We start from the raw sequence: 18,590 nt of genomic DNA, 5'->3' as shown, positions 1-18,590 counted from the left end.
CCAATGTGAATCTGAGAAGAAAGAGGCTGGCAGCTAGAAGCACTGTCGAAGATGCTTGTTTTCTTTCTTTCTTTCTTTCTTTCTTTCTTTCTTTCTTTCTTTCTAAATGTTTTATTTATTTATTTTGAGAAAGAGAGTGTGAGACAGTGAACAGGGGAGGGGCAGAGAGAGAGAGAGAGATACAGAGAAAGACAAAGAATCCCAAGCAGGTTCCTTGCTGTCAGCGCAGAGACCCATGCGGGGCTTGAACTCAGGAACCATGAGATCATCATCTGAGTCGAAATCAAGAGTCAGCTGAGTTCAACCGACTGAGCCACCCAGGAGCCCTGAACATGCTTCTACAGGGATCTCATCAAGTTCCCCTAACAGCCCTACCCAGCACAGTGTTGCCACTCCCCACTTTATGGAGGAGAGAGCCAAGGTGTGCCCAGGTTACAAAGCCAAGAAGTGCTTGTCTCAAATCAAGGTCGGCATGGCTCCAAAGTCCCTGCTCCTTCAACTGCAGGTGGAACTTTCGTTCCCTCCTAACATTCTTAAGTAGGAAAGGCAGACACACAGACAGAAGTGGGGCTGGTCTGGAGACCATGTACAGGTGGGAAGCTTGATAAATGTGTTCAGAAAACATGTAAAATCTTACAATTTTGGGTGGTGGGTAGATGAAGGAAGGGAAATATTAAAGTACTTCACAAATATACTTTATAGGAAATGCAAATCAAAACAACCAAAGATTCCATTTTATTCACATATCTAATTGTAAAAATGTTTTTAAAAGCTAAAGGAGAATTTTAGTCAGCAGTGCCATGAGGTGAGTCAGCACTGTTGTATTCAGCAGTATATGTATGTAGAGGACGCTAGAATATAAAAACACATTAGATAGCAGGAGATCTATCACAAGGAATTATATATTATATAGAATGGGAAATATGTATATAGTAAACAATATATGTAAAACATGTGGGCATGCATTGTAGGTAATATATATTAGGAATAAAGAAAATAATATTAGGATATACATTCTATATATGTATACATATACCAGCAAGCTATAAAATACATGGTGCATAAAATATATAATATATATATTCAATATATATTATTGAACATTTACTATTAGCAAGGTTCTATTCTGAGAATACAGTGATAAACAAGACAGAATTCATGGCCTCAAGGAACTTGTGTTTATAAAACAAACAATACATATATATCCATATAAATATATATAGATATATATTCTATACAGATATATGGTACAATACATGTACAATACATAATATATAGCAGGTAAAAGTATATAATGTTCAACAGGGAAGATTAAATAAGGGAGCTACATATGTAATTAATAAGGGAAATATCTATATATTGTTGAAAAATATCTATATCTGTATAATAAAGGAAAATACATACTGTGTAGGAAAAATATGAATATAGTTAGAGGAGATAAACATAATATATATAAGTTATATATGAATATATATTGTAAGCTTTACCTAAAGCCAATTTTAAGTGTTTTTGTAAAGTTTATGCAAGGCTATTTTAATTCATAATGAAGTTAAATGGTATAAACACTTTATTTAAACATGATTTAAAAAATAATTTGTTTCTTGCTTCTACAGAAGATACATATGTGAGTGTATATACACACATACACACATTATAGATAAAACATAAAAAAGCAAATGCACAGATATACATAATAACAATAACAATAAGGGTAATTAACACATATAAATAGCACTTATGTAACAGGCCTTGTCCTAAGTTCTATTCCTTTAATATTCATAATAATCCTACTAGAAAAGTACTATTATTGTCTATTTTAGACACAATGAAACTGAGCCTAAGAGGCAAAGGAACTTGCCCAAGGTCACAAGGTCACATAGCTAATATAGGTAGTTTGGCTTCAAAGTCCCTACATTATAATGAGACATTATATGTAACAGGTGACATAAATGTACTACACAACAGGGGATAAATATGTAAGGGATATAAATAAAACTTATGTTGGGAGATTTATTTATATAAAATATAAAAAATATAGGAGGCATACATACTTTATCAGATGAGAAATATATACATATATACTGTCTATTATATATATTTATATGGATATATATACAGTATTGCCTATTTTATACATAACCCCTCTAAAACTTCAGTTCCTTGAGGTAATGAATTCTATCTTGTTTATCATTGTATTCTAAGAATAGCACCTTGCCAATAGTGTTTAATTATATTGAATATATGTTTTATATATTTTATGTACCATATATTTTAGTTTGCTGACATAATTATTCACATATACCATATATACAGTATATATACATACATATATTAGTATGTATACATATATATGCTAGACATGCTGTATACATACTATATTAATGTATGTATACATGTGTATACAGTATATATGTATACATACATAAAATATATATACACATATAGTATATCTCATATATGTATACATATATACACACACATAATACACACTGTCCATATATATTACTGATGTTCTCTTAATTCACCCACAATATTAACCAATACTCTCGATTCCCTCTGTAAAATGTACAGATTGGTGTCTACAGCACTATTAAGTTTTTTTGTTTAATAGGTTTCTTTCCCTGCACCACTTTGACTAAATATCATTTAAACTGTAAGCTTACCTAAAGCCAATCTTAAGTGTTTCTATAACTGTTCATGGCAGATTATTTTAAATCATAATGAAGTTAAATGCTATCACACTTATAAAACATGATTTTTTAAAAAAGAATTTTTGTTTCTTGCTTCCATAAATCTGTTGAATATTTTGCAGTCTTGATAAGGGTGAGCTGCCAAATGAGGAACAAATACTGTGACAAGCAGAGAACAATTTAAAACAAAACAAAACAAAACCTATAATTACCAGTAATATTCTCCTAGAGAGCAGATATTATATCCATGAGATAAGAACAGGATGCTGTAAAGTAGAACAAGAAAGGGCAGGAGGAAGGTACGGAGGAAGGACAGAAGGAAGGAAGAAAGTTTAGTTTGTTTGTTCCTGGAAATAACTTTCTTGTAAATCAAGAGATGGAGGAAATCCCTATGTGGAAACTGACAAAGGAAGATGAGAAAATGAAAGAGTTAGTTCAAGAGCTACAATAAACCCAGAAAGAGAATAAAGAAAAAAGAAGGGATTTCAGCTGCAATGAGAACCATCAAGGAAATAATAACAAGAAAATTTCCCAGAAGTTTCCAGATGGAGAAAGCCTACCAAGTGTCCACAGCAAAGAATGAAAAAGACCCCACTCCAAGATGGGTCAATGTGAAAACTGAACACTAGGTAGGTTCTAAATTCAAAAGCATCCAGAAAGGATACAAACAAAACAAAATATGTCATATGGCTGCAGCATTTTTGCTTAGATGACAATGGTGTGATACCATCAAAATTATGGGGAAAAATTATTTACAGGCTAACATTCTGTAGTCAACTACCAATCAAATACAAGAGTAGAATAGGAGCATTTTCATATCAAAGTCTCAACACATTTACCTCCCGTTCGACTTTCCTGGAGAAGCTTCCAAAGATGTCTACCACAAAGCAGGGAGTAAAAACAAGGGAGATGATAACAAGAGATCCTGCAGGAGGCAATGAATAGAACTTCCAAAATGAGGGTTAAGAGTTCACAGTGTTGCACATCTAGAGAGCAAACAGCCTGGACTGAGGTACTGAGTAGTGGGGCATAAGGCTCCAGCAGGGATATTTTCACAGGACCAAAAAAAAAACAAACACGTTGCCTGATAAGTCTGAACACACTGACAGAACATTTATAGTCCTGTGAAAGAGTTTCAGGGATAAACTAGTGATGAACAGAAACTTAGCAAGCCAAAAATGGGCATCTGCTACACACACACACACACACACACACACACACACACACACACACACACAGTTATTCCAGAAAGGAAATAAACTCTAGTATCTATTATGTACAGTCATGAATAACAGTTACATGGTTGTAATACTACACTATAGACAGTGAATACTGGTTTAACTCCAAATGCTGACATAACCAGACTCTGAACATGAAAGAAGGGAAGTGTGAGTTTGTGTGGTACTGGGGTGGGGGTGATAAGAAAGATAAATTTTATTCACCACAAAAGGAAGGTAAAAATAATTATCTAAAAATGAAAAATCAAGAAATAAAAGCATACGCATGCTATTCAGAAATAGAGAATAAGGAGAAATCAGGAAGGGGGGTTGTGGAGCATTTTTCATTTTACAGTGAAAAATAGTCATCTGTACACACCATTTGACTTTTTAAGACCATGTACATATATATTATATTGATCTTTTTTTTAATTTAGAGAAAAAAGATATATTTATATGGTACCTCCTATAAAACTAAGTCAAGAAGTCTTGGCCTAATTCTAATCATCTGTCTTGCTGTTTTACATTAAAAAAAATACTCAGGGCCAGACTCATTCGCACATTGGATCTCATTATAACATCAAAAAAATCCTCTTAAGAAGGGATTATTAGTATTCTTTTCACACACATGGATATTAGTGCTTGGAGAGGTCACATAGGAAGTGATGAACATGCAAATAAAAACTCCCATCTATCAAAGCTAATATTCATTATATTGCACTAGGTTTCTTTTTCTGGCAAGTACAAAAAAAAAAAAAAAGTTGTCTTCCTCCTTAAATATTCTTCAATAACTGTGTATTATCAGATTTGTCTCCTCAGCTTTCTTTTTCAGGGTTGAAGACCTCATTTCTTGACCTTCCTTCACAAAAGCTCTTTTGTGTTGTTGGGTTTTTTTTTCACTCTTCAATGGGTCATTAAGAACCTCTCTAATTCCCTCACATTCCTCTTAACACAGGCTATGTTAACAGGACAATGAGTCAGGGCCAAGTTACCTTCTGGCTCTTGATTATCATGATTTACAACTATAGTGCTGACTAAAAAAAACTATGCTAATTTTTAATGTTGATTAAAAATTTTAGTGTTGAGTGCCAAATTTAGTGCTGAGTTTTCAAATACATATATGACCAATGTGATTCTTTAAAAAAAGCATTAAATTACTTAATTCGTGTATTACTAAAACATCTACTGCATTTACTTTTTGTCAATGACTGAAATTTAAAAATTTTACCTTTTGCTTTTTTGCATATCATCACCTATGGTTCATACTGTTTTCTTTCTCTCACTAAATGGCAGTCATCTTTAATTTTATTCTGGTCTTCTCTGATATGACCAAAACTATTTCTTAGAGTCCAAACTAACATACAAATTAAATTGGGTCTTAAAAAGTAGCAATGGCAACAAAAACAATAAACAAGAACAAGACCTAAAAGAAAACACAGGTTTATAGATCATCTGAGAGTCTCCCGAGGAGGAATTCTGAGACCCCTGTTAGGTTTTGTGGTTCTATGTAGCTTGGACACCTTTTGAAAAAGGTAAGAGGGTTGGAAGTAAACAGGCACTCAGCACTGTATCCTACTTTGGATTCAAGCAATCACAAGTATTCACACTTGTGATCATACACCAGTATTTCTCAGGGTATCAAAAGACAAAAAACAAAACAACCCCCCCCCCAAAACAGGTTTAGTCAACTATCAATCTGTTCATTTATTTTTGTTCATTAATTCAACTTTTATTAAGTGCCTACTGGATGCCAAGCACTGTGCCAGGCCTTGGGATACAGAAACATAAATGTATGAACAAACGGAAGTTTAAACAGAACTCCATGGAAGTTTTAGTAGTTAGAAAACCAAAGAAAAACACCACTCTTCGCATCAACTGACTTGTACTCTTGGGTGATATCTACAACACGTGATTTACCTGTAGTGAGGAGGGGGCAGTTGTTGGATGACGTCATGAATTTTGATCAGCCTTTCTTCATCTGTTGCTGCTGAAACAGCATCCTGCAACAATCACAATGAGAAACAGACCAGTAGGCTTTGTTGGTAGAAACTTAAGCTATTCACTTACAATTCAGTGCTCACTCTACTGAACGACAAGGAACTATATAGTATCAAGAAAGTAAACTTTGTTTCCATACTGTATGGACATTGAAATCTATTAAAGGATAATTTTTTAAAACTTTATGGTAACCAATTTGAGGATGATAAGATTAGTGGGCCAAAGTCAGAAACTAAATGTATGCACATGTGAAAACAGTGAAGACTATGGACTAGCTATCAATAACAGTTTTCTGTTTTCTTTGAAGGAGGTATTTTAGTCACAGAACTATTTCTTACATGACCAAACCAATCTTTGCACGTTTGGCATAAAATCACAGCACAACTCCAAAGAGAACTTGATTAGCAGTGACTTGTACTCACAGAAAATTTCTCATACAGCTGGTAGGTGAGCAGAGGGTTTGGGAGCTCTCGAAAATACAGCTTACAGAGGGAGCCCACGGAATGGATGTCTTGAACATAAGGTTCTTTAGTCAGGTCGGGGACATGTTCAGAGTCAAATTCATGGCTAACAAACGAGAGACAAAATACAATTATTTTATTGAAGGAAAAGCAAATATAGGACTTAAAACAGAAAGCATAGTTAATGTTTTATTCAAGTGATTGTATTTTATGTAGGTTACGTTTGGACTTCAGCAGTAACTGGATGTCTGATCATAAGAGAAGTGTTTTTCTAAGTGGAAATTATGGGCATAGCTCTAATATTACAAAGGACAACAACCTCTGAAACATATATGGATGAGCAGCTCTTAACACATAGATCTGAAAACAGAACTCCCAATTTCCAGTGCTTTGAATAGCTAACATTTTGGCAATTCTGGACAGTAGGGCTGAGTGGCAGCTGGTCCATGAACAACTCTGTACAGAAATCCCTCAGGAGTATATAGTTCAGGAATACTTTATTGAAGGAGGATAAGGAAGCCAGAACAATATAAAGCAATTTCTAGCTAACTGAATTTGAATAGCCAGTAAGATCTATAGTGTAAAGTGAGTGAAATGTAAGTTGTGCTTAGAATACTAAGGCAAGTTAGGCTCACTCTCCAGGAGGTTGATTAATATTAATCGACAGGCATGGGACTACTTATCAACCTAGAGGATTAGTGTATGTGGACAATGGATCTGCTCCATCTGACACTGAAGACTGAAACTATCTTCAGTACAAGAATCAGTTTAAGTACTTTACAAATGTGTATTCCTGAAAATAGAGAGGAGCTCTGTGGTCAACTGGAATATTAAAATCTGTGTAGAATAATGGCAATCACTGTGCAGCACAGTGAAAAATGAAGGATAAGAGCATATTAAGAACAGACTAGAATCTAAGAGATTAAGAGAAAATAAAATTTATATTGCTGGTATAACGGATACCACTATTTTTGTCTCTGAGAAGATAATGGGAGAGGACGTAGAATACATAACATGTATATGTGCTACAAAACTAGTGTTAAAGGGGATTAGAGGAAGTTTCACCACAGAAATGCAAACAATTATAATAGAACATTATGAAAAACTGTATGCCAACAAAGTGGACAACATGGAAGAAATGGGTAAATTCCTAGAAACATATAAACTACCCAAACTGAAACAGGAAGAAACAGAAAACTTGAACAGACTGATAACCAGCAAAGAAATAGAATCAGTCATCAAAAACCTCCCAACAAACAAAAGTCCAGGGCCTGATGGCTTCCCAGGGGAATTCTACCAAACATTTAAAGAAGAGTTAATACCAATCTTTTCAATACATTCCAAAAAAACAGAAAGGAAGGAAAACTTCTAAACTCATTCTATGAAGCCAGAACTACCCTGAGAGCAAAACCAAATAAGGACTCCACTAAAAAACAGAACTATAGGCCAATATTTCTGATGAACATGGATGCAAAAATTCTCAATACTAGCAAACCAAATCCAACAGCTCACTGAAAGAATCATTCACCACGATCGAGTGTGATTGATTCCTGGGCTGCAAGAGTGGTTCAACAGAAGAAGTTTCACTCGTCAGTTTTAATTAAAAAGAATAATTCTATTACAATGGAAATTGTCGTCTCATTTTTTTCATGGATGCAAACTTTGAAATTTGCTCAAATCTCCAAATATAGAAATGAGAAAAAATATAAAATTGAAGAGATTAAGGAGACATGGTTTTCTGATAGAACAAATGAAGAAATGGCATTTAGGAAAACATTTACAAAAATCAATATGGATATTATTTCCCACTTCATCCAGACTATATTACTGAAAGTTATGGTTATCAATGTGCCTTAATTTTGAAATAATTTAATTTTAAGAAATTACAACAGGAACGAAAAAGAAAATGCCAAATAAGTTTTTACCGTAGTCTCTGGATATTAGAGGCAACGCCAGAGAGACGATATATTCCATCCACAATGCCATATCTCTCAATGAATGCTGTACAGCTTTGAAGAACCTGGGGGACTAAAGACAGGGTTTTAAAAACAGAGATTAAATTGGGAGTATTCTGTCAAAACAAAGTTGACAAAAAGTCAGAATGTCCTAGTTTTCATAAGCAAAAAAATCTGTAAATTAAAATTATAAGGGGCAGAGATTAGTCTACTACAAAAATTGATGAAGACACGTTTACTTATTTTCACATGTAAACTAGACAACTGGTACCTGAATATCAAGACCAGCTCTCTCCCATTACATTTAAGTGTTAACAGTAAGTGAAAGAATTCATATATTAGGATAGTTACATGTAAGTGTAATGGTAAGTAACAGAATTCATGTTACCAGGAGAGTTGTAACAGTTTTGCTGAACTTCACACATAGAAAATGGATATAACAAAGCTAGTACTTATCCCAACATTAGGCAATTATCACTGCCTGTAAGTGTTCCAATTTCCTACTTAAAAAAAAAAATTTTTTTTACATTTATTTTTGAGAGACAGAGAAAGACAGAGCACAAGTGGGGGAGGGGCAGAGAGAGAAGGAGACACAAAATTGGAAGCAGGCTCCAGGGTCTGAGCTGTCAGCACAGAGCCTGATGTGGGTTTTGAACTCACAAACTGTGAGATCATGACCTGAGCCGAAGTCGGCCACTTAACCCACTGAGCCACCCAGGCGCCCCCCAGTTTCCCACTTTTAAAAGTTTCTTTCATCTGGGGCACCTGGGTGGCTCAGTTGGGTAAGAATCTGACTCTTGATTTTGGCTCAGGTCATGAATGATCTAATGGCTTGTGAGTTTGAGCCCCACATCAGCTTCTGTGCCGACAGTACGGAGCCTGCTTGGTATTCTCTCTCTGACCCTTTCCTGCTCTCGCTCTAAATAAATAAAAATAAACTTTAAAAAATAAAAAAAATAAAAGTTTCTCTCATCTTTTCACAGTTAATGCTAATTCTGAATTTTATCCAATAAACAAAACACCAACATAAGGCAAAGGTCAACCTGACTTCAGGTAGAGGGAATCTTTTAATTTCCTGCCTGTCTTTACATTAAAATTGCTGATGTTTTGACTTAATATTATCAGTTAATCATAAAGGACACTGTAGCAATAAGCAAAAAAAAAAAAAAAGAAGGGGTACTCTCTCTGGTTACCTCACTAAAGACCTGATACAAACTGACAGCTAGTCCGGCCTATAGTCTAGAAAAGACCATTCAAAGTACATAATTTAAAAGTTTTTATACTCATTCAAAAATGCACAGTAGCTGAAATTTGAACTTTGTCTTAATGTCTTAATTGTCTTACTGACGACTGATGAGTTTACAGGCTTTAGCATAAGAATGTTCATTTGATAGTGTTAGTTAAAAGAATCCATGAAAGGAAGGTTGGGAGAGCATTATTTGGTCTGCAAAAAACTGCTATACAAAGGATGAAACATTCAGATTGGCAAATGAAACAACTGAGATATTTTAATTAGGTAATTATAGCTAATGTATTTCATTTACTGTACATAATATTATTATAACAGACCTTTTTAAAAATTTTTTAATGTTTATTTACATTTGAGATAGAGACAGAGCATGAGCAGGGGAGAGGCAGAGAGAGAGACACACGCAGAGAATCTGAAGCAGGGTCCAGGCTCTGAGCTGTCAGCACAGAGCCCGATGCGAGGCTCGAACCCACAAACCGTGAGATCATGACATGAACCAAAGTTGGAAGCTTAACCAAGTGAGCTACCCAGGTGCCCCTATATCAGACTTTTCATCGGTTCTCCTGCCTTTTTTTGGTCCTTCCTGCATTCCATCTTTTAAATTCTACCAGATCCTATAATTTAATTTAAAATTTAAACTCTTTAGCTTTGAATATTTTTTTTTAAAGCAGCTATATTATTGAGCATGTAATAAGTGCCAAGCTAAGTTTTTTACAATAGATGCCTCAATTAGTTCTCACAAAAATCCATAGGAAAAGCTCTGTCACTATTTTGAGAGGAAACTGAGTCTTACAGACATGAAGTTTTACCCAAGGGCAAACAGGAAACAACGGACGAAATGAGATTCTAATTTAAACAGTCCAAGTACAAAGCCAATTTTTAACTAAGGCAAAATACTGCCTAGAACATAAGGTCCTTCATGGTTTGCACTTACATTATTGATTTCACAACTCTAGGCCAACTCAAGTCTCTCCTCTTTTGCCACACAAAGCAGCCATTTTATAAGTCCCTCAATTTCCTAGTAGAGAAAAACCAATTGCCTCTTCCTGGTATTCTCTTCGTACTATCATCTTCTTATAGAAAACTCTTGGCTGTTGTTGAAAACCCAACTGAATTTTCACTCTTAAGCAAGCCTTCTTTGAATATTCCCAAGGAGAGCTAGCTGCACTATGTTCTAGGTGCCCAAAGAACTATGTCATTTTGAAATATTTGCTTGTCTATACAACTATTACCCTTTACTAGTCAAGCTCTTAAGGAGCAAAAAGCATGTTTCATCCGCCTTTGTATATTCAAAGTCTGTGTCTGGAAACAACGTACAAATTTAGCAAATGAATTAATCTATAACTGCCCTTGTGAGCCTCAGAAAGTCATATGATCAAGTCAGCAGAGCAGGGCCATCTTAGTTTCCATAGGAAACTGTATTCATTTTCAACTGTATGCTTTCTATCATCTTAGTAACAAGAAAAATATCTTTACGAACTGGAGTTCTAGTACTAATACTGCTCCATCAATGATAATCTCAATACCTTAGGTTTCTATCCTTACAAACTAGAAGTAAAATAATAAACTGGGACCTGGAAAATTTCTACCACCTACTTCAAAGGAAATATATTTAGAGATTATTGGGATAACCAATATAATTACTTAAAGAAAGGAAGGAAAACAAAGCTGTAATTTTTTTTCTTAAAAGACACTTCTCATTATGCATTCTCCAAATTAGCATGCTAACTGACCCAGGTACTCAAAGCCCTTCAGAACACAGGGTTTTATTTGTGTATTATCAGGCTCTCTTAGGATGCATTATAGAATTTTCATAAAAATAAGCTACCATCTCTTAAAAAGTATAGATTACTTTCTTGGGACTCTCACAACCATGTGATAGTAGATGCATACTGGCTTATACTCTCCTAAATAAGTAGGCAAACTTTGAATTAAAGGTCTTTCCCTGATAATATATGGCTGAGGCTCCACAGACATAATACATCATGGAAAACATCTGAACTGTTTAACATTTTATGTTCCCTAGGCAAAAAGACTGAGTGTTCCCAAAACAATCACATAGTGGGGCTTCATAAATAAAATTACATAACTGAACAGTGCTATTACTTAGAATTTTAAGACAGATGAATGAGAAAGTTATTTAAAATACGTAATAAAATGAAAGAGAAAAGCATAAACTGATTTTAAAAATTTTTTTTTTTTTTCAACGTTTTTTATTTATTTTTGGGACAGAGAGAGACAGAGCATGAATGGGGGAGGGGCAGAGAGAGAGGGAGACACAGAATCGGAAACAGGCTCCAGGCTCCGAGCCATCAGCCCAGAGCCTGACGCGGGGCTCGAACTCACGGACCGCGAGATCGTGACCTGGCTGAAGTCGGACGCTTAACCGACTGCGCCACCCAGGCGCCCCAAAAAGCATAAACTGATTTTAAAGAAGATAGTAGAAACTGAAGAACAGGGTCAGAAGATAAAAAGAGAAAAGATCTGGTTTCTCTTTTCACGAACATATAAGAAAGCAATATGGGAACCCCTTACATTATTAGAAGAAATCCTAGTTTTAAAAAAGGCATCTTAATAACCATCTTTTCCCCCAACACCATCTAACAAACCAGCAAAGTGCACATTAAACAATGACCCAGTCAAAACGTAGCATTAGAAAACCTCCACACCGGTTCTACCAAAAGAGGGCAGGACTTTAAGAATTATTCCCACACTCTCCAACAGCATTCTTCTGATCCATTTTTATTTAGTATTTTTAGTAGTTTTGATGTCATCATGACAATATAATAAGTACATGTCTAAATTAAAACTGATGACATTTAAGATTAGAACCACAGCTAAAAGAAGTGTGTGGTAAGTAAGTAGGACACTGACTGGTCTTTGATTTTTCTTGACAGCTGTGGTTTCGTGTCTCTTCTCTTCATTCACTCACTCACTCGCTCATTCATCAACCATTTATTACAACCCTTCTATATGCCAGGCATCAAGCATGCATTCTGTGATACAGATGAAACAGTCAAATTCCACTCTCTGAGGGGTGGCTTCTAGGCCAGGAGGACACTGGTACAGCCTTACTTGTTAGAACGTGTGTCATCGTTTTTGGTTATGAAAATAGGATTATCAAAAGGGATACTTTCATGGGTTATTTGGCCTTGTTATTCCCCCCCAGTGTGCTCTGATTATAAGATCTCTGTATATTTACAATAGTGTTTTTGGGTTTTTTTTGTTTCTAAGCCTCTTGCTCAGGGACACCTGGGTTGCTCAGTGGGTTAAGCGTCCGACTCTTAATTTGGGTTCAGGTCATGATCTCACGGTTTGTGAGAATGAGCCCCATGTCAGGCTCTGCACTGATCCTCTCTTCTCTCTGCCTCCCCACCAAGCCACCAAAGTAAATAAATAAATGTTAAACAAAAAAAGCCTCTTCCTCAAACACAGAAATGTGCTCAGGCAACAGCTTCCTCATCTTGAGTTTTAAAATTTTTGTATTTTGTAGCAACTCTAATTTTTTTGGTAGAAAACCAAGTTTTCTACAAAGTTCTCACTTTTTTTGCAATTTCATTTCAAATCTCATTTTTAAGGAAATTTGGTTTCAAGTACGTGCAGTAAACAACACAAATCCTGTAAAAAAAATCCATGACACCTGAAAACTTTGTTCCACTAGAATAAATTTATCATAGTTTAGGGAATGTATGAACACTCTAGTTGTTAAATCTGTTGTTTTTCAGAAAGAAATGATATATTGGTACCTGTCTTCTACTATCATACTTACTAAGAATGGAAACACACCTGAAACTTCTAAGTACAACTAAAATGTGCTGAATTGATGTGTGAAAGCTAAAAAGCATGGCAGACCAAACGAGAAAACATTCCTCATATTAATATCACATCCAAGCAGGGTTGAAAAAAATGAGACACAAAAGAAATAAAAATTAAAAAGAGATAAAAAAGAAAAAAGAAATATAACAAAAAACATTTGACTCCATAATTAAGGATGCCTATGTAAATGACAAATTACCCACACAAAAAGTACTATATGAGATTTAAAAAGAAATCAGTTCTTTAGAGAACTGTGATACAATCTTTAAGCAACTCAATTACAAGCATTGTGTTTTGTGGTAGCTGAAATGCTGTAAGATCATTCTGAGTCAATCCTGGTACTAAAGGATTTTTTTAATGCCTTGTCAGGTTCCTACAAGATTTCTTACAACACTTTGTATGGAAGAAACAGGTCAGGTTTGTCACTTTCTCCAACAGGGAGGTGTTCAAAAGTTTAGAAAGTGGTAACAGCATAATCTTTCTATAAAGTTAATTATTCATTAGGAATACAGTTGAGAGAATGAATCACTTAGCAAAACAGTACTCCAAAATGAGCTTTCTTATTAGAAAATCTGGTACAAAATCTATTTTATATAGAATAAGAACACTATTTTACAAACTAAAACAGAATAAATATGAGGAAGAATCATTATACACATTTTAAATTATATCTATCTAGCCATCCATATTTGTATCTCATGTCTTCTCACAATTATGTATATACTATATAAATATATCATTCTTCCTTGTGATTATTCCTTTTGACTTGAAAATACTATTATATATATTCAATTCTATCTTTTAATTTAGACTTTAATCGTTCTCTCCTATACAAATGCACACATGATTGTAGTTATAGACTATGTACAGTATATATGAAGTCTCAAAATCCTAAAAAGCTTCTTTTTAATGTTTATTTTTGAGAGAAAGACAGTGAGTGGGGGAGGGACAGAGAGAGAGACAGAATGAGAGTGAGAGAGAGAGAGAGTGAGAGAGAGAGAGAGAGAGAGAGAGAGAGAGAATCTAAAGTAGGCTCCAGGCTCTGAGCTGTCAGCACAGAGCTCAACATGGGGCTTGAACTCATGAACTGGAGATTATGACCTGAGCTGAAGTTGGATGCTTAACCACATGAGCTACTCAGGTGTCCCTCAAAATCTTAAAAAGCTTTAATTCCTCCACGTTTATTAAATAAAAGACAAACTAATAAACTATTTTACTATTAAAAACCATCTTCTTTCCAAAAATTTTAGTTAATACATTTCAAAGTTTTCCCTTTTCTGGTTAGCCCTTATTTGAACATTCAAATGCATATACTCCATATGGATACTTATTCTTCATTTTCCACTATCCCTGATCAAACAGGAAGTAACTTTAGTATGTTAACTACAATATACCTTACCTCAGTCTTCAAGGTTTCTGCCTTTTAAATTTCACCAAATTACCATTACATTCTAATGGTACAAATTAATTTTTGCTTCTCTAATCATTTGAATACAGACTTTTCCTCTGGACAGGCCTTTAGCGGAGTTTTTTCTTCTCAGATTATTAATTTCATTTCTAATACTCTTCTAGTGCTTTTTTCTTCTTTTTTAATTGAAAAAAGGACAACTAAGAAAAAAGTTATGAAGATATTCCTATCTACATCAAACACTGTACCATAATTGTATTCAATTTTACATCACCTAAATATACACACTTTCAAAAGGGTGTATATAGAACATTTTTCAAATTTCTACATTATATTCAAACTACAATTTCGATAGCCTCATAATTTATAGAATAATTTCCCTAAAAGTTGAGGATTCAATTTTTTTGCTCTTATATCTAATGCTATAATGAATATTTTTGCTCCTATTGAAATGCAACTTTAGTATAAATCCCTAAGGAAAACTGCTACATAAAAGGAACACTATAAAGTCTCTTGCTATAAAGTGCCAAAATGTTTTTCAAAAAAGCAGTAACTCACAGGAATTCACAAATTTCCCTTATTGGTAAAAATCACTGCTATTTTTAATAGCACTGAATATCATATTTTAGAAAAACAGTTGTGATATTAATAATGTTTACCAATATAAAATGGCATATCAAATTTACACAAAGATACATTTATGATTATGAATAAGCAGAAATACGTTTTGTATTTTAGATACCATCTATCTTCCCTGTGAAAATTATATGTTTTATCTTTTCTCAGTTCTTCTACTCAGGGGCTTAATTTTCTCACAAATCTGAACGATGTTTTCATACACTTTATTAGGAACATTTTATCATATCCAAAAACAGATTACTTTCTGTCTGAGGTACCTTTCCTTTGCATTTGTCATTTTCATCATATGGAAATTAGGTACTTGAGCCCACCACTTCCTTTATGTTTTTTTTTTTAACCTGAGAAAAGCTTCATCCCTCTTTGATCGCAAAAAGAAATCATTTCATGTTAGCATTTCTAGGAGTTTAAGATAGTTTTATACACTTGGAATTTTCAGTGTTATAAAGTAAGAATTGTTTTCAAAATTGCTATTTCATATTCTGTCCCTCTCTTTCTCTCTATATACACATACATAGTTAATAAGTCACCCCCACCCCGTGACCTGGTTTTAAGACTATACTTTATCACAGTGGATTCTTATCTATAGTAAGAATTTCTGAACATTCCAAGCTATTTCATTCATATCTCATTCTCTACACTAATAACATTCTATTTTTGCATATTGTTTTAATGTTTGGTAAAGCTAGATGCCTCCTATTCTATCACTGATTTTTTTGTACCACAGTGCTGCTTGATACTCCCCAATGGTTTATTTTTCCATGTGCATTTTGACTAGTTAAAATAATAATCCTCAGGTTGTTTTTTCAGAAACTGCATTAAGTTGACATTAGTTTGGGAACAGCACCTTTTTAAAATTTTATTTTAGGGGCGCCAGGGTGGCTCAGTCAGTTCAGCGTCTGACTTGGGCTCAGGTCATGATCTCAAGGGCTTGTGAGTTTGAGCCCCGTGTCGGGCTCTGTGCTGACAGCTCAGAGCCTGGAGCCTGCTTCTGATTCTGTGTCTCCCTCTCTCTCTGCTCCTCCCCTACTTGTTCTCTCTCTCAAAAATAAATAAAAACATTAAAAAAATAAAAAATAAAATAAAATAGTATTTTACCTTCTCCTTCAAGAAACATGGTATAGTTTATATTAAATTCATATTATAAACACACTGTTATTATTATTTTTTTTTAAATGTTTTGAGACAAGAGTGTGTGCACGCGGGGCAAGGGCAGAGAGAGAGAGGGACAGAAGATCTGATGCAGGCTCTGTGCTGATGTGGGCTTGAACTCAGGAACTGTGAGATCATGACCTGAGCCAAAGCCGAAGTCAGACACTTAACCAAAGAAGCCACCCGGATGCCCCAATACACTGCTATTCTTTAAGCAATGAGTAAGGCCTTAATTTGAACTTGATGTTTATTGGTACTTAACACTAGTTTTCACTAGTGGCCTTTTAAAAACGTACAATGGGTATTTCCCATCAGGATTCAGAATTTCACGAATTATCTATTTCTGCAGGTAGATACTTCTTTAATACAGGATCTCTAAAGGAGATGGTAGAGGAAAGAATTATTTAAAAAAATTTTTTTAACTTTTTCCTTTCTTCCTATCCATTCATCCCCTGCATCCATTTAGCCAATTACTGAATTCTTGAATCAGAGTTTAATTTAGAAAGAAATTTAGGGGCTCCTGGATGGCTCAGTTGGTTAAGTTGCCGACTCTTGGTTTTGGCTCAGGTCATGATCTCATGGTTCATGACTTCGAGCCCCACATCAAGCTCTACGCTGACAGTGTGGAGCCTGCTTGGGATTCTCTGTCTCCCTCCCCTCTCTACCCCTCTCCCACTTGCTCGGTCTCTCTCAAAAATAAATACATAAACTTAAGAAAAATTTTAAAAATAAAAAAAAAATTAATTTTCAGCTACACCAGTGGGAGACTGGTCTTGGTATTTTATAGTCTCAAGAATTTGACTTTTTTTTTCAAAATAGAAATTAAATAAATAAGTTACAAACAAGTGAGAGGAAACACTGGCTGAGAAAGCAGTCTGGACAGATATAAAAATAATGCAGACTAACAGTGCTATTGTACCCTTTGTGTGAACGCCTTACTTACCCATCCCAGTCAGATCACAAGCAGCTGTGAGGCCCAAAGTGCATTCTTAGAACTTCTCTATTCTCAGTTATCTCACAACTCAAAGGAGTATGTGAAAAAGTTCAATACATGCTGTGGAGCTTAAATGGAATAAATGGTGCTTGCTTAATCTGCTTCCAAACTGATTATCGACAAGCAACATGGAGAGGTCAGATGCTGAATTTATGAGGTTATAAGTTCTATTTTTACCTTCAAAACCAGAATTCAGAAGGTGCTCCCCCAGGTCACAACCAAACACCCTCTCTTTCAAGATCCCCCGCTGCTTCAGCTTCTGTTTTGTGGGACGAGACTTCATGAATGTGCGCAGGAAAGTGATGAGCTTCCCGTGCTTTTTGGACACTGAAAAATAATAAAGAGGAAATCCCTCAGTTGTGGCAAGTGGTTACATTTTTATTTGGTGTGAAAAAAAGCAGCAGAGCTCTCAACAGGCTGACTGCAAAATCATCTATTACATGCACATTTTATATTCTGTAGGAAATTTTCAGTACAAGTTTAGGCAACAGTTGCATTACAAATGGCATAATTTTACATCTTCTTCTCACCAACCTTTGATCTTACCTGATGCAATTGTCAATATATTTAAGTATTTAAATATATTTAAGTATTTACTTAATATATTTATTATAATATATTAATATATAAATATAATATATAAATATAACAATATATTTAAGTATTATAATCTGTGACCTATAAACCAAGCTTAGTAAACGAGCTATCTTCCCAATGCATATACCCAAGGATGCTACAGGATTATGGCTGGGACCCGAGTTTTACTCTGATATATTGTTTTGGAAATCTTTATAATAAGTAAGACCTTCAATGATGTAAACGTGGTTCGCATTTCTAGTCTATTTCTAAAATGTTTTACTTGATGGTTAGAATTTTTAATATATTTATAACCTGGAAAGTAAAACAAAAAAGAAAGAATTCCTTCTTTCTTATTTTATAAAGAGGACAATGTCATGATATAGAACACACTTGTCAAACAGCTATATAAAACACATACATTAAAAAAACCCATGA

At 34.6% G+C, this 18,590-nt stretch overlaps 1 protein-coding gene across 11 annotated transcripts in view; it reads right to left on the bottom strand.

Annotated features, from left to right (window-relative positions):
• The window catches only part of ARHGAP32 (Rho GTPase activating protein 32), a 306,604-nt gene that overhangs the window by 24,347 nt on the left and 263,667 nt on the right, over positions 1 to 18,590 (bottom strand). For all 11 annotated transcript variants that reach the window (XM_086678673.1, XM_086678676.1, XM_086678671.1 and 8 more), the window contains 4 exons: positions 17,754 to 17,903; positions 8,292 to 8,394; positions 6,328 to 6,472; positions 5,825 to 5,907 (listed from right to left, as the gene is read on the bottom strand). In XM_086678673.1, coding sequence (XP_086534799.1) covers positions 5,825 to 5,907; positions 6,328 to 6,472; positions 8,292 to 8,394; positions 17,754 to 17,903 — 481 coding nt within the window. The remainder of the gene's footprint in view (positions 1 to 5,824; positions 5,908 to 6,327; positions 6,473 to 8,291; positions 8,395 to 17,753; positions 17,904 to 18,590) is intronic.

Source organism: Puma concolor, chromosome D1 (genome assembly GCF_028749965.1).
Source record: "Puma concolor isolate L17-30 chromosome D1, mPumCon1.1.hap2, whole genome shotgun sequence".
Lineage (NCBI taxonomy): Eukaryota > Metazoa > Chordata > Mammalia > Carnivora > Felidae > Puma > Puma concolor.
This window is presented reverse-complemented; position numbering and strand designations above follow the sequence as displayed.